Source organism: Danio rerio, chromosome 12 (genome assembly GCF_049306965.1).
Source record: "Danio rerio strain Tuebingen ecotype United States chromosome 12, GRCz12tu, whole genome shotgun sequence".
In the NCBI taxonomy this organism is placed as follows: Eukaryota; Metazoa; Chordata; class Actinopteri; order Cypriniformes; family Danionidae; genus Danio; species Danio rerio.
Window position 1 is genome coordinate 24,573,853 of NC_133187.1, and position 27,631 is coordinate 24,601,483.

Below are 27,631 nucleotides of genomic sequence, written 5' to 3' on the forward strand. Positions count from 1 at the left end.
AAAATGGGCTGGATGTAGGCCAATAGGGGCCTTCTTTGCCTACTGGTAGGCTCAGAATGCTGTTATCATCCATGTAATCAGCTAGACTAATAGAGAAGACTCCAGATACAGATCTATTTTAACATTACTGTGACAGTATGGGTTTTGGGTTGGGGTAGGGGTAGGTGTAGACATTAATAATATGCAATTAATGGGAAATGTAATAAATAATATAAATAATTCTCGTTAACTTCCGACTGCAGCCATATCTGATCTATAGCTGATTAACCATGTGGATGGATGATGACAACCTTTTAAGCCTACCAGTAAGTGCGAAAGACCCCTACTGGCCCATATCTATTAGCTAATAACCACTGATAATGCCCATTCATCGAGTTATAACATTCGAATTGTCTGTTTTTTTTTCATCATTTCACTTACCTTCATGTTTGTTTTCAGACTCAAAAATAGAATATTTGAATGAAATTTAAGGGATTTCTGTTGTCCATTAAACATCTATTCAATCCAAAACCATAATGCTTTAAAAGATTTGTAAGGAGATCTTGAAAGGCAAAAAAATAAATAAATAATAATAATAAATCAATATGATTCCTGCAGTTTAATCTACATGCTGTTTACTCCTGGCATGGTGAACCTATTTAACTTTGGCTTTTATTCACATATTCCAACATGGATCAGTGAATATAAATAGAAGCACAACCACACCTGTATGACATGCTAGAACAAACCTCATTGGTTCATATGTGCTGGTGTGACATTCACAAAAAAAAACCTTTTTGGTTCAAGCATGTCAAGCAAGCATGCTTGAACATCTATGACTGAATCTTAATACTGTAAACATTATTTGCTCATAAGTGTTTATGAATAAACTGCTAAATCCTGAGCATTTATATTTCCTCTATGACATCATTTTGAAGTGTCAGAATTTAAAATAAACTTTTTTGGGGTTTTCACCTTTAATGGATTGGACAGTAGACAGTATAGACAGGAAAGTGTGGGGAGCAGAGAGAGGGGATGGATCAGCATAGGACCTCTAGGCGGGAATTGAACTCAGGTTAACGTGAGCACCTGAGTGCATGTGTCAACCACTAGGCCATCTGAGCCAACTAAAGTCAACTTTTAATGGAGGGACAGCAAAATCTCTCAAATTGTTTTCCTAAGGTGATGAATTTCTTATGTATTTGGAACAACATGAGGGTGAATAAATGATGATCGAATTTTCATCAACTTGTAATTTATTTTAGGTAGAAAGATGGAAGCTTTGTCTTGTTTCCTGTTATTTACACAAAAGAACAAAGATGGCTGCAGAGTGAACTGATCTGCTTTAGAAAACTTTGATATGACTGAAGGTGTTATGAGAGAAAATATCATACTTTCATTTTTATCTATCCCTCCATCCATCCGTCTGTTCAGCCTCCAAGTATTTTGGTGTGTAAGACCGGATTGTAGTTTAGAATGAGCTTGTGTTGTATCTCAGTCATCACCAGCTCTCCGCCTGGATCCTGTCAGCAGACATCAAAGAAAAGCAGTGCGCTGGATGATGAGTTGGGGAGGACAGAAGAGCGAGAGGTTCACATTTATGTTTTTGGCAGGTTTCTGAAGCAAGGCAAAAGAAGTTGTTTGTTATCTTTTTTTCTAAGGTTTATCGTCAGCTGCCATAACTTTCCACTTGTGAAGTGAGAGAAATGAATAGCTTCTTGGCTCAGTACAGAAACGGAGAAGAGTGAGGGAGAGTGGAGTGAGGGAGAGTGATAATAGTAGGAAAAAAGAGTGAATGAAGGATGTGGGATGGTGGATACTCCACAGAAACTTGGCATGGGTTTATGCCTGATTATATATGGTAGGTCATAGAAAACCATATAGATCTAAATGGTTCATTAAAGAGAACTGCTTTAAGATGTGATAGAAGAGTCGGATAGGATGACAGAACAGACAGATAGATAGTCTGTAATTTGCATTCACACACACACTCACTTTTCCTTTGGTGAATTTCAAGGATGTTGCTTCTCAGCAGCCTGGGTGGTAGAGCGTAACCACATATACATACACACCTACGCAAATCCACACACACACACACACACACACACACACACACACACACACACACTGCATCAGCAGACAAATAATACTAGTTCTTCCATGCTGGCTGAATCACAAGTGCTTTTGTAGACCACATCCCTCAGTGTTATTGAATTTGGGTCGGAATGGTACAATAATGTGATTTTTGTACTGCAAAGGCTGCGAATGATGTTTACTCTGGGAGTTCACTAGGTCAGCTTGTCAAACTAGTCCTAGACAAACAGCAAGGTAAATACTATTCATTATGAGCAACACCAAATTTAGCTTAGCTTTTCAAAATCTTCTCCAGGATGGACTGATCCTGGTGCTGGTCAGTTTTAAGTATTTTTAAATTTTTTGGTTTGCATGTGTTTAAAGTGATTGGTCATCTAGAAAGGAACATTTGCTTTTAATTTAACATTGAACTTACTCTCAGGCTATCCAAGATGTAAATGATTTTCAGCTAAAACCATGGTCCATGGTTAAACAAAAAATGGCAATGCCATTGACTAATCTGCCCTTTTAGAGTCCAAATAGCATAAAAATGATAATACATTGAAGTCATTCATTCATTTATTCATTTATTCATTCATTCTCTTTTCAACTTAGTCCCTGTATTAACTGGGGTCACCACAGCAGAATGAACCACCAACTTATACAGCATATGTTTTACACAGCGGATGCCCTTCCAGCTGCAACCTATCACTGGGAAACATCCATACACACTCATTCACACATACAATAAAGACAATTTAGCCTACCCAGTTCACCTATACCACATGTCTTTGGACTTGTGGGGGAAACCAGAGCACCCAGAGGAAACCCACAGTAACACAGGGAGAACATGCAAACTCCACACAGAAATGCCAACTGACCCAGCCGGGTCTCAAACCAGTCCCTTCTTGCTGTGAGGCGATTGTGCTACCCACTGCGCCACCATGCTGCCCACATTGAATTCTTATTAAGCAAAATGATCAATCCGTGCAAGAAACTGAACATGATTGACTATGTTCTAACCTTTCCCCTATTCAAACAGCCCTGAGCTCATACATGACAGTCTGGAATGCAACTTTATGGATATAAATTTACCTGTACATGTTTTTTTTTTTGACTCTCAAAGTGCCATTGACATTTTATGAATAACCAAAGACCACCATTTCAGCTAAAATCTCCTATAATCTTCTTCTAAAGAATGAAAGAGACCTACATCTTGCCTGATTGTGAGTAAATTATTAGAATTTTATTTTTGGGTGAACAATCCCTTTAACAATTTGTAATACCTAGCTTGGATGTATGTTGGTTTTTAAAGATGAGCTAGTCGGATGCATCTCATCATTTAGTTTTGTTTATGCTAGGGCTAGTCAGTGGCGAGCTTGAAGAAGGCTCTTATTGTGAATGTGGGTGGTTGTGATTGTTGAAAGTTTTTTCCCTTCATTTTCTTTCTGTTTTTTCTCTCAACTTTGCCTCTAAGCATAGTTTGAAGGTGGTCCTCATTTCTATGTGGCACTTGGTGATCTTTAATGTAGGGATTTAGTTTGCTTGGTTGGATTTTAAAGTATATTTCCTTTCATGTTGTTTGGCCACCGTCACCAAAAGTGCTTCATTCGCTTTATTCATTCTGACATGTGCGAGCTGTTGGACAGAGAGTGATACAGTAACAACTGGAAATTTTGTAAGCGTTTACTTTTTTAAAATGAACATTTCATCAGACCCAGTGATACTGGTTCTAAATTGAAAAACATCCCTTTGAAACTTTTTTCTAGTTATCATTTTGTGTCTTTGATTTAAATTGCATAATTGCAAAATGATTCAAATGTTATTTTGATGGCTTGTTTTAGTTACTCTACTAGATATAAGTTAATTTTTAAATTACAATTCAACTACCAACCAGTCATTGGAGGGTTAGTTGAATAAGGGTTGTTGCAGGGTCTTAAAAAGTATTAAAAGTTGATTAATCAATTATGAGAAAATTACAGCCCTTAAACGGTATTAAAAAGTCTAAGTCACATTTTTACGAGGTCTTAAATTTAGTTCAAACGTTGTTCAACGTGTTTGAATCCAAAAAAAGCATAAATAAATTAATTTTCCTCCTAATATTAACAATGGCGTGCTCACGATTGGTTCGGGCCGGGGCGTGTAAGTCCAAGCTCCTTTGTCTGGGTGATGTCACGTTATTTGCGACAAATGCGGGACGGTGATGTGACACTCTCCACATGTTGTAAAACCATAGAGCAAAACAGATGGCAAAATGGGAAAATGTAAGTTTGCGTACTCCTGGTTGGAGAAAGACGAGTTTAAAGTGGCTGAAGCCTGTTGCTGAAAACAAACACGTAATTTATTATTTCAAGCTTTGTTTCTTTCGAGCTATCTGAGTTCTGTTGCATGGTTGTGCTCCATTGATTTATTTAACTACAACTGTTTATTGAGTTAAAGGTTTGATACAGATTAAGTGGCAATGAGGTCTTAAAATATTCTGAGAAGGTCTTTAAAAAGTCTTCAAAAAGGTATTGAAATTACCTTTAGGATTCCTGCATATAGATTCCTGTTAATAAGTTGTACTTATTAGTTGAACAATTAGTTGAAAAATGACTTAAAGTCAACAGAATGTCTGTGAAGCTATTTTTAACAAATCAACAATTTGGACTAAATGGTTAAAAATGTTTAGGTTGTTTAGGCTTGTGAATGAATATTTTAGGGTACAAAATGCTCTGTTGTGTTATGGTAGACAGTTTACAGGTACTAAGGAGAAGCTCAAGCACATATACAGTGGGAAAAGGTCTTTTCAGTTGGACAAAAGTACATGTGATTTGAATTATCTAGGAAATCAACTTTGATTCAATTAGATTGTACTTGTGCAAGGACACTTTAATGCCCTTCTAAATCAGTACTTGGACAATCAGTTTAACTATGACGCAAGTGCACAAACCTTGTATAGTAGATTTTTCTAACAATCATTTAGTGTATCCCTCTTAGACAAAATCCAGATCAAATTTAATGGACAACTGAACTGAAAAAAATTCCACAGCTGCAAATTTGACTTGTGTATATGACATACTGGAAGATAAATATTTTCATAATAAATCCAAATTTCAATGCATAACCTGGCGCATGATCTCAGTAATAAAAAAGAAGTATTGCAACCGGAGAAACAACTGTAGCACTTTTTCCTACATAAAATGCCTCAGAGTGCAGAGATAACACATAACACCATGTTCTAAGTACACGTGATGTGACACGATGCCACACCATGTGATAAAATGTATCTTTTCCATGTTAAAAAGAGTTTTTATCCTAAACATTAGTGATGGTGACGAGTGAAATTTCTGTTTAGAAATTATTTCTATTTTTGTGATGTCTCTGTGATATTTCTGTAATGTGATCTTTCTGAACATTAGCATAACTTACTGACAAGGATCACCTTTGATTATGTGCTTTATTTAGTGTTAATTGCTACCAGTGTACATTTGAATACCATTTTACATGACATCTATTGCCATACTGAAAGCAGAAGCTGATAAGTAAAGTATCTTGAAAGTAAAATAACTATCAAACAGTTGCAAAATGAAAGTCAGAACTGTGACGCAGTACAAGTCAACTATATCAGCCACTCAGTAGTCTATAAACCTCCTATAATGTTAAATATGTTTGCTATATAATAATTAGATTACAACCTTTACCATTAGGAATACAGTTTCTAGTTTTTAAATGAATAGCTGGTATTTAAGTGTTTCTTTTGTGTTGTGCCGTGTCTGGTGCAGACAGACAAATTGCTTGTCACTAGAATCTTGTTCGTTACATGTACAGTATTAAGGACACTGTGTTAAAATGTATCAAATGTCAAGTGATCTTGCATTCAAAAGTGGATGTTTTGTGGTAGGAAACTTAATATTGTTCTGAGATCGATCCGTAGTGTAATGGAGTTCATAGGAACTGTTGAGGCAAGGCTTTTGATGTGCATCAAAAGTGTTCTGACATGTTTCGATAACACGTTTACGAACAGTTTAATAATAAAATCAAATTTCTATACCTTTGAAAATAAAGTTGGATATTCCAATCCATTTATTGTCCATTTCGTCAAAAGTAAAAAAAGTAAACATCAAAATAGACATAAACCCATTCTCAGTAGGGGAGGCTGACGTGAAACTGTCGTTTCGACACAGTGTCGAGTTCCCTGAGCGCAAGCATTTTAAAACACTACCGAATCATGATCCAAAACACCCAGGTCACATGACTAAAATGATTCAAAGCATTGGTCGTTTCAAAAGCATTTCAAGACCTGGCCAATCTGCATGTGACTGACAGGGTTTGAAAAATTTCAATCTCGTGCAGCCTAGTGGACTGTTCGCAGGCACAGAGTAACTCTGCTGAGTTCGAATTCCGACTTGTACAAATATTCTGAAGTTAAGACTTGATATATTTTAATAATTTTACTTTTTATGACCAAAACAAGACATAATTATTCACAAAGTGTTCGTAAGGATTTCAGACCAATGTAAAAAAAATTAAAAAATAAATAAAAAACATAGAAGAACAGAGCATTTAAAAAACTAACATCTATAGTTGCATCATCCTGGATTCAAACCTATTATTCATACATGCTAGTCAGGAACTCTCACCACTTCACTAAATCACTTGAAACCTCAACTCTACAACATTGTGTTTAATACCTTAATTTGCATAACTGCTTTGCTGAAGCTGTTGCAGAGCAATACATAAAAATATAGAAACGGATTTCATAACGTTTCGAAGCTGCGACCCATTTGCTTAGACTTCTTCAGTAGGTTTGAAGCCTCGCTTAGCCCACCACTAATTCTCAAGTCCATTACTTTCAGAAAGTTTGTTTGACCTTCTTTTATATCCCCTAGGTCATTGCTTGAAGAGCATAAATACATTATACACCCTCTAGTGGTGTGAAAGAAAATTACAACTAAAAAAGTGTCTCCTACAGTATTCGACCAGTTTATCAGAGTTAACACGCTTAGCATGTCTTCTTAAAATCGTATAACTTAATCCGTTACAATTCTTCACTATTTTATGATTCTATGTGCATTGTCCTTTTATCAAGCATCTTTTTGTGCGTTACTTATATTCAGTTATACCCATGTAAATATGTAGATAAAAACATAGCTTCCCTGAAGTGCATTCTCGAGGAAAGGCTACCAGCATTCAAATGAACTTTAGCCAACCTGAAGAAAAACTGGCTTATATCCAGATGCAAGTGCTCCAGTTTTGGTGGCTGGAATCTAGACCAGCAGTCATACACTGACACACTCAATTTGCTATGCACACTTCATTTCATAGCACACTCTAATCAGTGCGCTCTATTCTCTGTTTTACGTCAAGAAGCTGCCCCTACAGCAGCCATCCTCACCCCCCCTCTAGTCTGCAGTCTTATGTAAACCTTCAGCTATGTGTTTGTATGGGCCTGAGCCCATTGTAATGCTGTTTTATAGACCTCTGATTTTCCAGGGCTGCAATTCACATTTGATAGCCTTTGATATTCCTCAGGTGCCGAGCCAACAGATACCCATAATTCACTGTTTTTACTAGATGCCAGCCAACATCTCAGGGCAGCACAAAGCACACAGACCATTTTTACAGTGTCAATATGAGAAAATCAACAAAGCACAAGATTTGATGCTTCAGAGGTATTAGATATCAGTCCAAAGTTCTAGTTTGAATATTTGAAGTGCTTATTGAATCTATGATTGTATGTGTTTTTGCAGCGATGGAGGAGTTGTTGGCAGAGTTACGAGTGTTTCTGGAGTTGTTGGACAGAGAGTATTTGACTGCTGGAGTGAGAGAGAAGAAACAGCAAATATTAAACATCCTGCACAGAGTTCTGGCCACTAGAGGTAAGTGGAAAAAAAGCCCTTTAACTGCTCTTTTGACCTTTGACCACAGTTGAACTCTTCACAATGCACTACATCTCATCATCATAACTAAAGTGTTCTTAAAATCAGTCAATCATTAAGGTTTTTCAGCATTTTGAATGTGTTGAATGTGTGTGCTTTGTTCTCTCAGAACCCTCATGTAAGACAGAGATACACACATCTCTCCCGGCCCCTCCCCAGATGCCCCTACCAGAGATTCCTCACCCCTGGATGGTAAGTGTTGCAAAATTACAATTCATACAGCAACTATTAGGGATGTAGTGGATCATTGGTGATCTGTACATACCATGCGATTTTGTTCTATTCTTGTGTATAGTCTCTTTAAAGGTTACTTACATCTATTTTGGACTTTTTGGGATTACACTATTTTCAGTGTGTGCACTGCACACAATAAGAGCTGCCTCTCATTAAGTTTTCCTTTGGATAATCTTTGGAATTTGACAAAATGATGTAAAATTTCACCCATTTTAGTAAAAATATTTCTGTGAGAAAAAAGTTTGTGAAAGTAGTTAAATAATAACATACGGAATAACATGCCAAAAAGTCTAGTAAACTACAATAAATGTAATGTAATGTGTATTTATATAGCACATTTTTCGAGTTCGAACATACACCAAAAGCGCTTCACAATCATGAGCGGGTCTCTCCACACCACCATCAGTGTGCTCACAACACATCACCTATACAGTAGGTGGAGTGAAGAAAGAGTGATAGAGCCAATTCGGTGGATGGGGATGATTGGGACGCCGTGATGGTTAAGGGCCGAGAGGGAATTTGGCCAGGACACCGGAGTTACACCTCTACTCCTTACAAGAAGTGCCATGGGATTTTAAATGACCACAGAGAGTCAGGACCTTAGTTTATCGTCTCATCTGAAAGATGGTGAAAGTAGTCTGACAATAACATACGAAATAACATGCCTAACAGTCCAATAAACAACAAAAAAATGATTGTGTGAGATATGATTCAATATATGGACCAAACTCTACTTAACAAACTCTCAAAAACCTTGTCTTCATTGATTTTCTAATATAAGTTTGTTTGCTTTAGCAGTCCAGAAATTATGTCTCACTATCAAAAACCTCCAGTGGACAGTAGCAAAATGAGACACAGATTTAGAGTTCCACATGAGGTTGTTATTAATTAGCAAATAATATAAATATTCTGAATGAAAACATTAGGTAAGAAGGTTACATCGAATAAAAACCCTAAAAACTCTATGTGACAAGAAACACAGTGATAAGCAATTTGGCTGTTTGCACCAGACGCAGCATGACAGAAATTTAAATACAGCCATTCATAGTGCACTCACTGCTCTCCAACGATATGGTAAGGTTTATAATCTAATTAACACATATTAAACATATTTAACATTATAAAATGTACATTCTGAATCACTGATATTTGTTGGCTTGCACTGAACTTACAGTACTAAAGTTCAATTTCAAAAGGCATAGATCTGAGGTGAACTATCTGCTGCTACTTTTCAGTGGTATGGCAATAAATGTCATTTAGCAATTAGCATTTAGCACTAAATAAAGCACATGAGGTGTACCTGAGGTGATCATTGTCAGTTTGTCTTTTTGTTCAGCTGCAAGAGATAAAAGCCATTTCTAAAATATTAATTTCAGGTGACCGTTAGAACAAAAACTCTTTTTAATATTGAAAATATTCCTTCTATTGTGTGCCACTGCTTTCATTTTGAACACCACGTAAATCAGCCTTTAGGCTCAAAAGTCACGCTCGTTCCTGTTGATGATGTTAATCCGGCAACCTGCTCTTGTGTGTTTTGAACCAGGCATGCAATACCTAGTTCAACCAATAGGCATCAAACTTACATACTGCAACTTTAACCCGGTGAACCGCAGCAACCTAATTAATCAAGGAGTATTTATGTATGACCTCACCTCTCTCACCTCTGTCCCTCAGCAGTTGATTATTACAAGTGTGAAGTCCTGAAACAGTAATCATGTTGTCTTATGTATGAACCCTGACTGCCACTTGCTGGTGGTTTGATGGTGTCTTTTTGTAAAGTGTTCAGTGTTTGTTTTATGAGCTCTGTAAAACAGCAGCAGGAAGTGTTCACATCAGTTTTCTGTCACATGACCTCATAGTTACCGACACGCGACCCTGATGTGGTCTCATCCGTCACACATGAAACAGATTACGGCTGTATGTATGTACGGGCTCACATATGTGTGACACTTAGAGCAACAATGATCTTTGTTTGAGGGCAGAAGCAGATGCTTGTGATAAATAGCAGGTGTTCATGGGTCATGGTTGGTCATTTTCAGCGCACACATCCCAGCACCTTGTTTAACAGTGCACTCTTTACGCACTCAGCGCTTTACAGTATAATTAGAAACATCCTTTCCTACTTCAGCCATCCGTGCTTAACCCTGGTGTGCGTGTATGTGTGTGTGAGGCGGTTCCCATTCCCGGAAGGTGTGAGGGGGCATAGGATTGTGGGGTAGACTGTGTGAGATGAAATGATAGAAATATCCATTTACTACAGTCCAAGGTCGGACCTCTGCTTGTGCAAAACCTGCCTGAGGATAGGCAGAACCTGAAAGTCGCCCACCATTTTTTTCTTTTCCACTGTACTGTTTAGTTTTTCTTATTCCTGCTCTTCATCAGCCACACCCTCTGCTCCATGCAGTTCTTCTCTCTCTCTCTTTCTCTCCCCAGCTATGTGATGATTTAGTATTGCGTCAGTGAGCCAGGTTTATAAACTGACTCTCTGTTATATTCCTGCCAGACCTAATTCTGCACATTCAGTATGTGTGTGTGTTTGACTAAAGCCTTCTATGGCCCTTATGAGTGTTCAAAATCGCACCAGGAGAGAAACTGAGGGATTGAATAAGGAGGACTGAAACTGGGCATGTGGGTGGTGAGATAGGGCCGCGGACAGGACAGCAGACGCCACAGTACGCAAGGGGGAGAATAGTGTCTGTAGACTTTCTGAGCATGTGTGTGTGTGTGTTTGTGTTGACTTGAACTCTGTGGCTTTGGTTTTATGAATGTTTGGCAGCAAAATCACTGCAACTCTTCCCTGTGCAAGCACTATAATAAACCCAGCAGAGAAATATCCGACTTTCTATTGATGCTTCATGAGGCTTGCTAGGTGCTAATTTAGTTCCAATTGTGATCTTTTCTTAGAGATGAATGGGGGCTATGCTTACTGTACTCTGACTAAAGTCTTGTCGCCCATCCCAGTTGTAAGAGCAACAAATAATAACTTGACTTCTAGTTGATGATTTGGAAAAGTGGCAGATGGTAGCTTTTTCTGAAGAATCATCTGTTGAACTGCATCCCAATCGTCACAAATACTGCAGAATACTTATTAGAACTCACATAAACCCAAGATTCTCATGGTTTGGTGAAGGAGAAATCATGGTTTGGGGTTACATTCAGTATGGGAGTGTGCGAGAGATCTGCAGGGTTGATGGCAACATCAACAGCCTGAGGTATCAAAACATTTGTGCTGCCCATTACATTACAAAGCACAGGAGAGGGCGCTCCTTCTCAAACTTCAGCCTCCACATAAAGTTTCTGAAAACAAAGAAGGTCAAGGTGATCCAGGGTTGGCCAGCCCAGTCACCAGAGATAAACATTATTGAGCAATTCTGGGGAAAGATGAAGAAGGCATTAAAGATGAATTCAAAGAATCTTGATGCTGGGAGTCCTGCAAGAGCACTTTCTTTGCCATTCCAGATTACTTTATTAATAAGTTAATTGAGTCATTGCAGAGATGTATGGATGCAGTCCTCCAAGCTCCAATGCACAATATGAATTCTTTTTCCACTGCATCATGACTTTATATTCTACATTGTACATTATTTCTGTTAAGTGACTTTTGTCTATGCAAAGTCAGACCTAACTGTTCTACTTAAATAAGTAAAATAAGCATCTAGAGGCCTTTGCCTTTCATAAAAGCCACATTTGTTGTTCCTAAAACTTGGATAAGCATCAAGACTTTTGTCAGGTTGTGTACATGCATGCAAAGTTTGCTCTTATGGGAGTCACATAATAACTCAACTATTAAAACCAGCAGTGATGTAAGTATACATTGATTACCTATACTTACTACAGTAACTGTCTCTTTGAACATAGAGTCTTGTCATTCTGTAGTCTAAGACTGGTTGCCCAAATAAGCTAAGCTGAATTTAGCCTGGTCATAGCCTATAAGGTGACCACCTGGAAAAGCTTGGTTTCTTGTTGTTAGTGAGACCAGGAGGGGTTTGCATGCCTGTGGACTGTGTTCTAGGTCCTAATTCACCAGTGTAGTGGGACTAGTTACTTTGAATGGGAGACCACGCCAAGGTGATAACTACCATTTCGTTCACCAGCCATAGCCTTCCAATCTAGCTCTGTTCCAGCCATAACATTTTATGGCAGGATTGTGCAAACAGGTTTACCTGACTGTAAAATACTTTAGACATTAAAACGGTCTATAAATGACCGATTTATTCATTCATCAACTTTAAAAAAGAATGTTGGATTGACCAATGGACTACTAGCAAAATCCAGAAACCTCTCTATTTTTCATCATCCAGTTGTTGACATTGTTGAATCCAGGACTTAAATGACATTGCTCTCTGCTAGTTTACATAATGTCAGAGTTCTTATTTTTAGTGCAAATGTAACCAGCAAAATAACCCAATATTTTGTTCTTAGGGGACCACCTTGGTGGCTAGTTCCTGTAAGTACACCATGTGAAAGCCCCATAGGTTACAACATTTTTGTTGTTGGTCCAGTCATGCCTCTTTGTACTGTGTGATACTCAACACTGCTTTTTATGTTGGTTTGTTTAAAAACACATTTCAGTACTACCCCTGGTGTGAGTGTTGAGTGCTGCTTTAGGGCAAGTTCTACCTTTCAAAGCAAGCTAGATGGAAGGCATTGTAATGGAACAGAACGCAGACGTCTTGTGGTGTGTTTTTTGACACGACATCTTAAAAACTTGATGCAGAGAAGCTGAAAATACAGAGATGTGATGTAACCCTCCCATACTATCATGCACAGTGAGTTCAAAGACAACACTGCCAAATATCAATAAACATTTGTGGATTTTGTCAAGGAGGGGGTAAGTCCCTAATACACTTTCTTCAGTTGCCGAATTACATCCTGCCGTTTGTAGCTGAGCAGTGAAAGAGCGTGTGTAAGAGAATATGGGGAAGCCATAACTGACTCCGCTGGGACAATGATGACTTCCATCTGTGTTGATGTTGGCTTCTGCTCCTCCCCACCAGCATCCCCCAGCCTCCAAATGTGCACCCCAACACACAATGTCACATTAATGAACACAGACAAATCCATTATCTGTCTGCTCTTTGTGACCTAAAAGGGAGTCTGTTTTATCAGTTTTTAAGATCCTCCCCTATAACTAGAGCATTTTTAGTTCTATTTGGTCCTTTTTGTTTTCCCCTTATCTCTCATTCTCTCTGAATCTCCCAAAATGAAATGAAGCCCAAATATTACATGCTGTACACTGTAAAACCCAACAACAGTCAACTTTGTCAAATAAAATGAGTGTAGTTAACTCAAAATTTACTAACGGTTAATTCTACTCATTTAAAAAGAGTTTTGAACTCAGTGTTGAATGTAATAAGTTAATTCAATACCTCCTTACTTCAATTTAAATGGAGTAAGTTCACAGTACTTATAGATTAGTCTTTTAGCTCAAATGGTTTGTTGCAATCGGTTTTCTCAAAGGATTTGAGTTGACTTAACTTAATGGGTTTTACTTACAGTACTCAGTTGATTTGAGTTCACTTCATTAATCGGATTTTACTGTGCTCAAATTGCTTCATTTACTCAAATAGATTAAGTTCACAGTACTCATTAAGATTCCTTTTTGAACTTAAATGGTTTGTTGCAATCGGTATCCTCAAACAGTTTAAGTTACCTTAACTTTTTGGGTTTTACAGTGTAGCAATAACTGTTTTAGACAAGAGTCTATCATTGCAGGCAAACTAGTTAGTTTTGGATTAAAGTTTTCTCTTTCTATGCCTGCAAGCCAATGATGGAGATCCCAAGATTCAGTTGTGCAAAAGTGAAGGACTTTACTGTATCCCCCACCTCCCTTTTAAGGAGGGCTAACCGCAGTCTGGAATGCAATGACCTAATCCCTCATTGTGTCATGGACAAAAGGAGGAAAATGAATTATGATTCATGCACAACAATGCATTTTGTCTGTTGCCATGGAAATACCAATACAGATGGAGATTTCTACCCTTCTGAACATCTTTTATAGGATATAGCAAGTGACAGTTTATATAGTCACTTCATTCGGGAAAATGAGCTTTCAGTTTTTCACTTGCCTTTTGTGCAAGTCTGCTGGAAAGTTTCTGAAATACCAGTTGAGAAAGAAAAGATTCTGCAAAACACATAGAAAACCATCACAAGTCTACCACAACTAACTTCACTGCGTGAATTTGTGTGAAAGTAAGATCAAGATGTTGTGCATAAATACAATCCATATCAAGGCGGCCAAAAGAGGAAATGTGAATGTTAAACGATTGAAATATTGTAGGATTAAGTGCAGTTTCCTGGCTACCCTGTGCTCCAGTCCCAATACAATAGACCCAGACTGGCCCAGACGTCTGTTAACACTCACACTTACCACGGACCACATAACAGCACTATACACTGTGTTGTGAGGTGAAATGGTGTGGAAAGGGAGTGTTGAAGCTAGATTTTGAAATCTAGGTCAAGTATCTAGCTTTATACATATGCACAGACATATTGATTGACTAGATGTTGCATGAATGGGTGGAATTGGACTTTCTTCTGCTAGGAGCAAATCAGCTCCATATAGACTTCCAGCTCAGATCAGAGGTGGAACTTCGCCTAAAAATACTTGAGCGGCTCTGGTACGGAACGCTGCTTCAGCAAGACTCTTCACACTGCAGTTTTGCCTGGAATTCTGTCCTCCCTCCGGGCTTAGATGCCCTGATGAACTGAAACCATAACAGGCAGTAACACAGCCGTCTTCTGTGCTTAGCTGAGCTGTTTATGGTTTGATGGTATGGAAGGAACTGATAAATGGCGCTTCTGTATTCAGAGAAGTTTTTGGACTGGTAATGTCAACCTTTAAAAAAACAACTCTTTACCTTTTTTCTTTCCGTATTTTATTGTTTCCCAGCCCCCTCTTTATTGAACAATGTACACTACTCTTTAGTTATTTTCCTAAAGGGAGCATTGTTAAATTGACTATCGTTAAGTTTACTTAATAATTGTTAATTGTTAAGTAAAACGGGTAAGTGTTAACTAACATACATGCTGTGAAATTGTTATTTGAACATTTATAATTTTGTTGACCTCTGTTAATTAATTAATTCAACTTTTTAGCTAGTTAAACAATAAGTTGAATTATTAATTCATGTTTGTTAATTAATTTAGTCTGCATCTTCTGTAAGATTAGAAATGTCTATACTATCACTTTTAAACAATTTGACGCATCCTTATTGAATCAAAGTATTTGTTTTTCTTTAAGAAACCGTTCCTACCCTTAATGGGTTTGAATGGTATATAGTTGTTTTGTATTACCACTATGCAGTGTATTTTAAAAGTGGGTTAGAGAAAATTTTAGAAATATATAAAGAAAAAAGCATGAAAAGAAAATTGCAGCCAAGTGTTGTATTGGATATGCATGTCTGCAGACGTATGTATAGACAGCATGTACACACTTAACCACCCATACACATAAAGAGTGTATGGGGAATTTAGCATGTTCTGGTCTTCATTATATCTAAAGCCAAGTTGTAATGACTATCGCTGAAATAAAGTATCCCTGTCTACCTCAGACGTCAAACACACCCTCCTCTTATCTGCCAAGAGGTCACACTAAAATATTACAGTTTCTGTTGTAGTTTACATTACACATTTAAACAAAAATCCTCAGGAACCAGCAGCAGCAACACAAACTCAATGCAGAATTCACTCCAACATAACATCATTTTGATGCAGTTTTTTTTTTTTTTTTGCTCGCTAATATACTAAAGGAGGAAATGAGCGAATTTAGGCCATGTTAACAAAGGCCATGCTTCTCTGGCCAACATCAACAGTCTAAAGATCATTTTTTGGTAATATTTGAACATAGAAGTCTTATCACAGCTCATTTCTAAAAGGAAAATAGAGTGCAGCTCTGAGCATAAGCGAGACGTATTTTATATTGTTCCTTATCCGTTTTAACTTTCCATGAGCTGTTCTCATTCAGTGTTTTCAATGTAAACAGCTGTTCATGCTCCATGTTATGATATTTTACCATATTGAGGTTACCATGGTAGTAAAGTGTGCCAGGTGGCAACCTTGATCATTGGTCCTTTGGTCTCATGAAATGTGCTGTAATTCCCCCACCTGAAAAGCGATGGAAAAGTAAGGCGCTCTGTGAAACAAAATGTAAGAAAAAGAAATAAAGACAGACTTTCCATGTGCTGGAGGGGGGGTGGGAAGGAAAATGAAAAGCGTTTATACGAGTTTGTCATCAACCATAATTGTTTGCATGCAGCCTGGGAAATGAGGGAGGCTCTGGAGAGCCTGTGTCGTTATGACAACACCAGGTTGTCACATGTGTTGCCAGCGGGGCCCAACTAACCAGTACTCAAATCAGAGGGTCTTAAACACGTTGTAACTCACGTATGCATGCTCATTTGCACTCATATACACACAATCGCTCTTTCTCTTTTTCTTTCAAACATTCCCATTCACACACTAATGAGGTTCTGGTGGTTCTATACATATATTATATACGAATGCACAAATGTTTTTAGTTTTTTTGTGTTAACATTAATACACTGCGAAAGAATGTGATCAATTGAACCGTTGCTTTCCACAGGTTTGAACTATATTTGCGGTGGTAACCTGATTGAAACATCCTTTACCCATGGCACATAAATGGTTAACTACATGTGACACAAAAGATTATGTGATTTTTAACAATACTTTTATTTATTATCACACTGTTTCACACCGTTTGTTTTTTAATAGGTTAAAGTAAAAAAAAAGACTTAATATAAAAACGAAATCCACTATTTTTCTTATTTTTATGCTATTTAGGAGCCATCTGCACATAGCTGCACCCTCTCTCGCATTCTCTCTTTTCTCTAGTTCAGGTTGCTTTATTGGCATGACATTTAGTAATGGATTGACAAAGTATTTTGGATATGTATAAAATGTATAATATATCATCATCTAATGAATAACATATACTGCAAATGAGAAATAAATGACAGAAAAAGTAAATAAAAACACACAATGTCTCTAAAATTGATATTTATTAATAATTAATTAATAATTAGAATATAATAGTGATCATTCATTCATTTTCTTTTTTTGCCTTTATTAATCAGGGGTCACCACAGCGGAATTAAAGCCACAACCCAACAGTGGGAAACACCCATACACTCTTGTATTCACACACAAACACTACGACCAATTTAGTATATTCAATTCATCTACAGTATACCACATGTCTTTGGACTGTGGGGGAAACCAGAGCACCCACGCAAACAGGGAGAACATGCAAACTCCACACAGAAATGCCAACTGACCCATTCCTGGACATTTTAGGACATTTAGAAACATGGGCCAGATGCATTTTTAAGCCTCAAAATGATTCATCTCTTTGGGTCTTTGCAGTGCACATAAGACTGTCTGAGGAAGTGTTGTTGACAGTTCTTGTGCACATGAGCAGTATGAAATGAAGCGAGAAAAGATTTTCCACTTGTTAATCGAACGTGGATGTTTGGTTATCTTAGGCGGATACAAAAAAGTGTAAAAGGATGATAATATTGGTGAAAAAAAAAATCTTAAAATATACTTGGGCGGCCGTAAATATACTTGGGTGGCTCACCCAAGTAAAGTCTATGTGTGGGAAGCACTGAGTTGCAATTAGAAAACAATTAGCAAAGGTGAATTCTGTAATAATATTTAGTATAATGATATACAGTTGTCAATTCATTTTAACATGCACATCATATGTAATGTATTATGTAATGTAATGTATTATGATAATTTGATTGTTTTAAACATACTTTTGCACTTTAAACTTTTTCTGTTGTTATTTTTTTTATATAAAGATAAATGTATTATAGTTATTTTAACATTTATCTTACTGCCAGCATAATTTTTTTCCCCTCTGACCTCATTGTAGTGCATTCTAGGATTTCCTTCCACAAAGTAGGCATGCAGTTCTAGCAATTTAGTCAAAAGAAAGTACCTTAATTATGCCACACACTTTTCAGTATAGTCTTGGCGCCAGGTGTGTGTCTGTGATGACATAAAATGCTGCCTGTGTAGACAGAACTCTAGATTTTGTTACAGAACTCATTAAAGAAGTGATAGACTGTCAGGTATTAGCTTTATTTACAACAGTTGTTTTTGTTTAAACGCAGACTGAGAAATTTGGCCAAGTGACTTATGTTAGGGAAGGTGCCCACACTTCTACTGGTATGCCTCCAGATGGGAATAAAAAAAAAACACAAATAGCCCTGAAGTATTTTTCCAGAACTTGCTGGCCAGTCGTATAAATCTCATCTTTCTAATCTGCAGTTCACTATGCTTTCTGTTTAGCATCTAGTATCCGTTTTTTGATTTGTTTGTGTTGTATGTTCACTTTCTTCCTTCTCTTTTCTTGTACTCATCGTGACCAGCTGCTCTTTTAGCATAGATACAAGTTTTTTATTCCTGACAGGTTTGTTTATTAACATTCCCTTCTGACTCTTGCCACAGATGTTGATACTGTAGGCCTTTGGTTGGTTTGTACCCAATTATGACGTTAGAGGTCCATTTAATACACTGAAAAAAGAGTTGCATGCAAAACTGTTGCAAACAATATATTTGTGTTGAATTTAAATAAACAAATCAAGTTTAATAATGTTTAACTTAATTTGTTTGTTTAAATTCAGTCCAAATAAATTGTTTACAACCACTTAACGTAAAAAATGTAGTAAATCCAAGCAATCATCTTTAAATAATTTTTTTCAGTGTAGGGAATGTTCTTAAAACATTTGGGCAAGGTTCTCTAAGCAATAAATAAATGTTCTTCCAGTAGCATTATTGGAATGTTTATTAAAGTTATCGGATCCATAATGATGGTCAGCACAAAAGAACATTAGCCTGGTTATATTTAATAAAAAATCTGTTAAAACTGAAATATGTTCAGATAATACCCAAAAGTAACTTTACCACACAGGTTGTAAAATGATAAAAGAAAGATGTTTCCTTTTCAAATACATAGGCGAGAATAAAAATATTTTAAAGGAGATAAATAAAGTTCAGGCTGACGCAGTGGCGTAGTAGGTAGTGCTGTCGCCTCACAGCAAAAAGGTTGTTGGTTTGAGCCTCGGCTGGTTCAGTTGATGTTTCTGTGTGGTGTTTGCATGTTCTCCTTGCATTTGCGTGGGTTTCCTCTGGGTGCTTCAGTTTCCGCCACAGTCCAAAGACGGGTATGCTAAAAAAATCTTCCGTAGTGTATGTGTGTGAATGAGTGTGTATGGATGTTTCCCAGAGATGGGTTGCAGCTGAAGGGCATCCGCTGCGTAAAACATATGCTGGATAAGTTGGCGGTTCATTCTGCTGTGACAGTCTTAGATTAATCAATGGACTAATCTTAAAAGAAAATGAATGAATGAATGAATGAATGAATGAATATATACAGATAAAGTCAGAATTATTAGCCCCCCCCTTTAATTTTTTTAATATTTACTAAATGATGTTTAACAGAGCAAGGAATTTTTCACAGTATGTCTGATAATATTTTTTCTTCTGGAGAAAGTCTTATTTGTTTTATTTTGGCTAGAATATAAGCAGTTTTTAATTTTTCAAAAAACATTTCAAGGTCAAAATTATTAGCCCCTTTAAACTACATTTTTTCGATAGTCTACAGAACAAACCACTGTTATACAATAACTTGCCTAATTACCCTAAAGCCTAGTTCACACTACAGGATTTTAAACATCAGCAGATCGCTGTGCTGTTCACACTACAAGACTTGACTTTGTGTCTTTTGATCTCTGTGGTGTTCACACTACGCAACACTCCGTGAACGATCCACAAGAGGGGGGTCACACACTACATGATCTGACAACATCTCATTCCCCATCAGCTCATTCAAGCTACCAAACCACAGCCAATGAAAATTTGAGGGAGGAGTCGTCAGAAAAAAGCTGAACACTATTGGCTGCTTGTGTGCTGATTACATCACTGACAGCTTTTCAAGCTTTGGAGAAAGCCTTTAAAAACATCGTCAAATCAGCTGATTTATAAGTGGATTAATCACTCATCTGCAAGGTTCGAGTGGATAGATACACAGAGAGTTTTTAATTTTTGTAATTTTATAACTCTTTGAAATAAAACTAACATATTTATAACACCCTGGCGTTTTCTAACTATCAGTGTATTTCTTTCTGACATTGTTATTTTTTTTTATTACAAAACAGTAAAGAACTGAACATTTCTGCCTTAAATTATCATATTGGTCAAAATGACTGCATGCATGTCTGATACTTTTCGCTGTTACTTTAAATATGTGTGCATTTTCTTGCCTGGCAACTTCCTGCTAACATAAACAAAACTTTCTGATGGCAAAAACATCAATTTACTTCAGATATATCTTTCAAAACTGCATATTCTGTGCTGTTAAATAGCTCCTGTTTGAAAGTAAAAATGAAAGCCAAGCCTTTAAGTGTTTTAGTATCTTAACTACATATTTATAGGCTGTATTACCAAAAAAAATATTATATTTTAGGGTAATGGTGTCATTAAATATGATGCCAGACATTCAAAGCTTAATTTTAATATCTCAATAATAGCTTTGAATGTGAATATGTTGTGACAATATGGCGTTTCATATGAGAACGATCAGAATGAGCAGTATGGTAATTCTAATAGTTACAGAATTCTAGTTCCACTGTTAATATAGCCTACTCTCATGTCTGTGCTAACGCAGAATGAAGCGAGTGCACCGATGCCCATTCTGACCAATCACAGATGTTTCTGCTGAGCTCCTGAACACACAGCCATTCAGCTCATGCTGATATGCTCTCTCATTGGCGGCAGCTCGTTACTACATCTGACCACACGTGGGGTTGAGTCGGCCGACTGCTCTGGAATATTTAGCATGCTGAATGTTGGATTTCCGTCTGCGAGGTGTCGGCGACGCGTCAGCGAGCCTCGTTGATGCGTTGCTCAGTAGTTCACACATAAAGAGCGGCGAGCGCCGAGCACCCGCAGATTTCTTCCCGATCACAGCCCGATCGGTCGGCGAGCTCGTTAACTTCCAAATCAGGCTCAAATCAGGCTCAAAATCCTCTAGTGTGAACTAGGCATAACCTGCCTAGTTAAATTAATTAACCTAGTTAAGCCTTTAAATGTCACTTTAAGATGCATAGAAGTGTCTTGAAAAATATCTAGTCAAATATTATTTACTGATATCATGGCAAAGATAAAATAAATCAGATATTAAAAAAGAGTTGTTAAAACTATCATGTTTAGAAATGTGTTAAAAAAAAATCTGCTCTCTGTTAAACAGAAATTGAGGAAAAAATATTCAGGGGGGCTAATAATTCTGACTTCAACTGTATATGTATAATTCAATGAGGTGCTAAATGTTCAAGCTGACCAATTTCTCTCTCCATCTCTCTTTCTAAAGCCTCCAGACAATGGGCCTCCTCCTTTACCGAGCTCCTCTCTTCCTGAGGGTTATTATGAGGAAGCGGTTCCACTGGGTCCTGGGAAAGCACCAGAGTACATCACCTCTAGTACGAACCGTTTTTCCACATTACACTATTAAGATGCCTGGCACATTTTAGAGCTATGTCAGTAATGTAACACCATCTGTGACCTAAGAAAACCAGATCATTTTTGTATTCATTTCAGTGAAACCTAATAAGAGTCCCATCTGTATTCTCAGATTATGACTCGGACGCCATGAGCAGTTCGTATGAGTCATATGATGAGGAAGAGGAGGATGGGAAGGGTCAGAAGATGCGTCACCAGTGGCCATCTGAGGAGGCCTCCATGGACTTGGTAAAAGATGCACGTATCTGCGCATTCCTGTTGCGAAAGAAACGCTTTGGTCAGTGGACCAAACTTCTATGTGTCATAAAGGACAACAAACTGTTGGTGAGCATGCACACACTCACAGACATGACTGATGTAGTTTGCCCCATAGAAGGGTGCAATGTGAAGTCACATTCTAATGTCTTGTGACATTAGTATGTATCATACCTGTCAACCCTCCCGTTTTTCCCGGGATTCTCCTGTATTTCACAGTTCTATCCCGTTATCATCCCGTAAAGGTATTTTCTCGTATTTCTGCTGTATTTTCTGTCTTTCTCTGAAGGGTGGCAAATAAACATTAAAGAGCTGAGCCTCCGCCGAACCACCAAGGGCCGCTCCTTTCTCCTAAATATGAGTCTGCTCTGTGCTTTCGCTTTGTTTAAGCATGAAAACACTATGAAATAAATATAAAGACGCAGGATTCCCTTTCTTTTTCATTACTGGTGCCGTATCCCCTTCATGTGCATTCCTCAAAACAGTCATATAGCAGTGCATGACTTTCAGCTCAATAGTGATAAATAGACGCTCTTTCCTAAACAGATTCTGTACTCGCGATTTGAAGCGAAGCGAAAGTCTGGGTTTTGGGTGCGTGTTTAAACATACACATAATTAATAATAATAATATCTAAAAATGTCGATCTTGGTGTTTTTTTTTTTTCAAACACAACTAATTTCGTCCTAAATGAGCATTAAAAATAGGTAAGCAATTGAGTGCCTTCATTATAACGTTAGATGTGTTCATTTTTAAAGTGACACCTCTGTTATTTACTGTAATCAAACAAAAAAATCTAAATAAATCATTCATTCGTTGCTCTTTAATCAGAATCTGTAAGTTATACAGTAAAGAAATGGCATAAAATCCCTTATTATGGTGGCCATATCCCTTATTTTCACTTCCCAATGTTGACAGGTATGGTTTACATTGTATGATTTACATATACATTGTTTGCTTGAGTATGTTTCTGACACAGTTTATCCACTGATGCACATCTCACTCTCCACCATCTCATGTTTTTATTTCCTTTAGTGCTACAAGTCCTCTAAAGACCAGACTCCACAGATGGAGCTCCTTCTGTCCGGCTGCAGTATCACACACATCCCCAAAGATGGCAAGAAGAAGAAGCATGAACTGAAGATCGTCCATCAGGGAGCTGATGCTCTAGTGCTTGCTGTACAGAGCAAAGAACAGGCCGAACAATGGCTAAAGGTAAGCAGAGCATAATTCAAACAGTGGTATCCCTCAGTGCAGTGTTAAGTGATTGGCATTTTAATTCACCGGATTGTGTTCAATGATGAAAATATGGAGTAATTTATTAAAAATCAACTGTTGATAAGCATGTTTTTCAAGTAAACCACATCGGTATGTTTGTAGATTCAGCAAAGTTAAACAAAGCAACAGTAATCATCGGGTCTAGCTGTTCTCTGTTTGTGCTCAATTGGGTGTGTAGGGTTTAAAACAGTTTGGTCTTTACATACTAAATTCAGCACTGAGCATATTATTTTGCTTTGCACAAGATGTGCAATCTACTATTTAGATGTTTATATCCACCCAAGGGATGGGTGAGATTGCAAAAAATAAAATCTAAAAAATTTTTCTCAGAATGTTCCTGACTCAAAGATTACAAAGGGTTTTTTAGAGTCAATAAAGGAATATAAAACATAGAAAACAGATGGTTTGCTTGCATTTCATATGCTTTTAATTAGCTGTGTCAAAATTAATTGTTTCTTTGGTGCACATACAGTAGTTGAGTTTTTACAGGTACAGTTCATATATCTGACTGTGTGTATTAAAGGACAAAGTTGTATTACAAATAATATGTAAACATAAATATATTTATACACTTTAATACAAGAATTGTTGTGCTGTGAAGAAAATATAAAACTGTATATGGAAAGCATCATCAATGCACCGTGATGCACCGAGATATAGACCAGTGTAGGTTCACACCTCCCCTCTTTATGTACATAAAACTTATTTTTTAAACCAAAATAAGACATGTCGTTTTTTGAAAAACATAAAAAAAAATCTGCAATATGATTCTAGTAGTGTTATTAAAAAAACAACAACAACTTAAAAAGCCATCTGGTTAAAGAAAGTTATATTCTAAGTCCAACACTCATGAAGTGTTGAGTGTTGTAAATATTAATGAAGCATGAAAAGATTAATGATCTATTCTTTCTTCTGTACCAAAAACAAGAAATTCTAAAGAATGTTGAGGAAAAAACAGCCATTGACATCAATAGAAGGAACAAAAAAATACTATGGAAGTCAATGGCTGCTTTTCCCAACACACATACAGTATATCTTTATTTTTTTCTCAACAGGAAAAAAAAATCACTCAAACAGTTTTTAAACTAATGAAGACTAAATAAATTAATGTAGAAATGTCAATATTGCATAAACTATCCCTTTAGCAATAGTGCTAGTGAAAGTTTCTGGGCTCATATGTGATGAATCTTTGAGTTAATATTCTAAAAACTTACACTTCACAAAGATGATCAAAACCAGCTGCAGTCAATGGACAATTGATGGAAATCACAGTTCCCTCATTGCTGTCCATCACTCTTTTGGTTGTTCTGTTTATAAAGACATCATTCGTTGTAACCATCCCATTTATAAAGACAAAAGCAATAAGACTTTCTGAACCAGTACCATGTTTCCGTGTGGCAATGGGCTTCTGTTTATTGATTTGTGGGCAGGAAGGCACATGCGGCAAGCTATACAGCACCTTCAAGTGGGTGTGGATTGCACAGACTGTTCAAATATACAGCTCTGGAAAGCAACAACAGCCGTAATTGCTATTTAGGAAGGCAGCGTACATAGCTCTGCACTGTTTGGTCAGGTGTCGTGTATAGTGAAAACATACTGAAGTAATTGATTTGGGCTTGGGATAAACAGAAACCACCCTGGCTCGGAGGGCTTTGTTGTATTGTGTTTCATTCACGCACACACTGTACACCCAACAACTAGAGGGTGTTTAAGGACTCCATCTTAATATGAAGAAACACATTTGCTCTAACATTTAGTGTAGATCATTAATAAACTGGTAAATTATTAAACTGAATATTACTCTAACAAATATTTCGCTGTTTAATGTTAGTGTATTTCTCCAGCTTCCGTTTAAGACCATTTATTTCCACTTTTATAAAAGTTATTAAAGTTGAAACAAGCAAACAAAACTTGATTGACCAAATTTGTATAAACTGTTTCATGTGTGCCATTTGGCAATATATTTTTTCTAATCTTGGATAGTCTAGTAGTCTAGATAGTCTAATCACTAGTCTAGTTCATTTATTTATTTTTTTATATTTTACTACCTATAATTAATTATATTTATGAAACTGATATTTGATCTGATTGGTCAATCCATAGACATTTAAAAAAGGCACAGAGTGTCTACATTGAAAAAAAATACTTTGAACAAACTTTTAAAAATACGGTATTTTTTTCAAAGTATACTTTAACTTTAGTTCAAACTTGGATCAAAACATTTAAAATAATCTAAATTGAATAAATTTATTGTGGTCAAGAAATAAAATTACATTCACACAGAGTAAAAATATTGTTTGCTATTAAGACACTTTTATTATAAATTATTCATTGATTCATTTTCTTGTCGGTTTAGTCCCTTTATTACTCTGGGGTCGCCACAGCGGAATGAACCGCCAACTTATCCAGCAAGTTTTTACGCAGCAGATGCCCTTCCAGCCGCAACCCATCTCTGGGAAACATCCACACACACATTCACACACACACACTCATACACTAGGGACAATGCTGCATGTCTTTGGACTGTGGGCGAAACCGGAGCACCCGGAGGAAACCCACGCGAATGCAGGGAGAACATGCACAGAGAACATCCTCACAGAAACGCCAACTGAGCCAAGGTTCGAACCAGCGACCTAGCGACCTTCTTGCTGTGAGGCAACAGCACTACCTACTGCGACACTGCTTCGCCTATTATAAATTATATTATATATTATAAAAATTTTTATTATTTTTTATTTTATTTTGGTACAACTTAAAATTTTATTATTTGCTTTGGACCAACTCAAAAAAATTACTTTAATATGTTAAAGCTTGATTAATACATTTGTCTCAAATGATAGTTTTGACTTGTTTGAAGAAAAAAAAAATTTTTCATATTAATCAAAATATTATTAATTAATATTTTTTATTTATTTTGAAAAAAGTACATTCAATAAAAGGTAAAATGTTGTTTTTATAACCATTAATTAATTGAATTGCTTTGGTTCAACTTAAAATTAAAATTTCAGGTAAAATTTTACTTTGGATACATATATTGTACAGTACTATAATAAATAAAAATATAACAATAGACTTTTCAATAACAAGGTAAACCATCAGCTGGTGATTTCAATACACGTATGTAGCTATAAATGTCACAAAAGATGATGGTAATCAAACTCACATTAGAAATACGTAAACTGAATAGCAAATAAACAATACCTTTTTCCATATAACCACATTAAATCAAATCTGCTAGTTTAAAGTAAAAATACTACTGAATAAAGCAGGTTATAATTGGAAACTATCATTTTTCACTTAATTTAATTTAAAGATGTACTCTATATGAAAAACAGCAGTTTTTCAGTATATGTGTTTGTAAAGTGCTCAAAAGTCTTTTGTAGATAAGTGAAGGCATTAGATCACTAATAACCCAGTTATTAATAACTCTTGAATATTTACAAGATGAGATTGTTAGAGAAAGTGGTGAGTTTTGCTCTGCTTCATCAGTTTTAAAAAGTGGAAATAAGCTGTTTTATATGGGAACAATTGGATGCAGTATTAAAAAAAGGAAATAAAACGCAGATAAGGAGACTTTCATGGAATACTTTATGTCTTCAAACCAAATCGAGGAATATTATAGAAGCCCAGAGGCGTCTGTGGTCCCTTAATGCTTTATCCAGTTTACTAATGATTTATTTATGGAAAATGTTGGCTTGTTGTTTTCCATGATTCATTTTTGTTAATGCTTTTTAGTGTCGTATCTCTCCTCTGCACTCTTTTCCTCTTTGTTCTCTCCGTCTATCTCTTCCAGTCTTCTTTTGTTCAGTTAGTACTCTCCATGTAGCTCTTCTGTTCTGATCTTTTGGACAGGCCTGGGGAAATTCCACCTCCTGTCTTTCTTCTTCTTCCCTCCGTTTCTTTTTCTTCTCTCTTTTTTGTCATCTGACGCTCCTCCTCCCTGGGGCAGAATGGTAAGATATGGAGTCTTTATGTCTTCTAGTATATGTTTTTGTTTGTACGAATGAACGTGACTACCATATATTGACTTTTTTTATTGTTGTGAATTTTATGCTTTCTGTTGGGCTGATTTTTTTTTGCAAACGAGATAAATCTTGGCTTGTGCGAAATTGTGTAATTGTCTATACAGGAGTAGAGAAAAGTTGCTGTTAATTTATATAATTTATAACACCAATAATCTGATCTTAGTATGTTTAAGACAATACTCTGATTAAAAGTCTACCATGTAAACATCGATTTTTGATTAATTTATTTGATTAGGGTCATAATCAAATTAAACAGAGAAATCGAATTAAGACATGTGAGGTATGCCGATTTTAGTTGCATTATTAAAGTGAAGTACAGA

At 36.6% G+C, this 27,631-nt stretch overlaps 1 protein-coding gene across 6 annotated transcripts in view; it reads left to right on the top strand.

Moving 5' to 3' along the window:
- The window catches only part of afap1 (actin filament associated protein 1), a 95,023-nt gene that overhangs the window by 39,061 nt on the left and 28,331 nt on the right, over positions 1 to 27,631 (top strand). For 4 of the 6 annotated variants that reach the window (XM_021472534.3, XM_073918469.1, XM_021472533.3 and 1 more), the window contains exons 2-6: positions 7,785 to 7,913; positions 8,083 to 8,165; positions 21,607 to 21,715; positions 21,868 to 22,079; positions 23,044 to 23,223. In XM_021472534.3, the coding sequence (XP_021328209.2) occupies positions 7,785 to 7,913; positions 8,083 to 8,165; positions 21,607 to 21,715; positions 21,868 to 22,079; positions 23,044 to 23,223 (713 nt within the window). Of the gene's footprint in view, positions 1 to 7,784; positions 7,914 to 8,082; positions 8,166 to 21,606; positions 21,716 to 21,867; positions 22,080 to 23,043; positions 23,224 to 26,992; positions 27,240 to 27,631 lie in introns of those variants that run through there. The other 2 variants (XM_073918471.1, XM_073918470.1) reach the window with 2 other exon arrangements.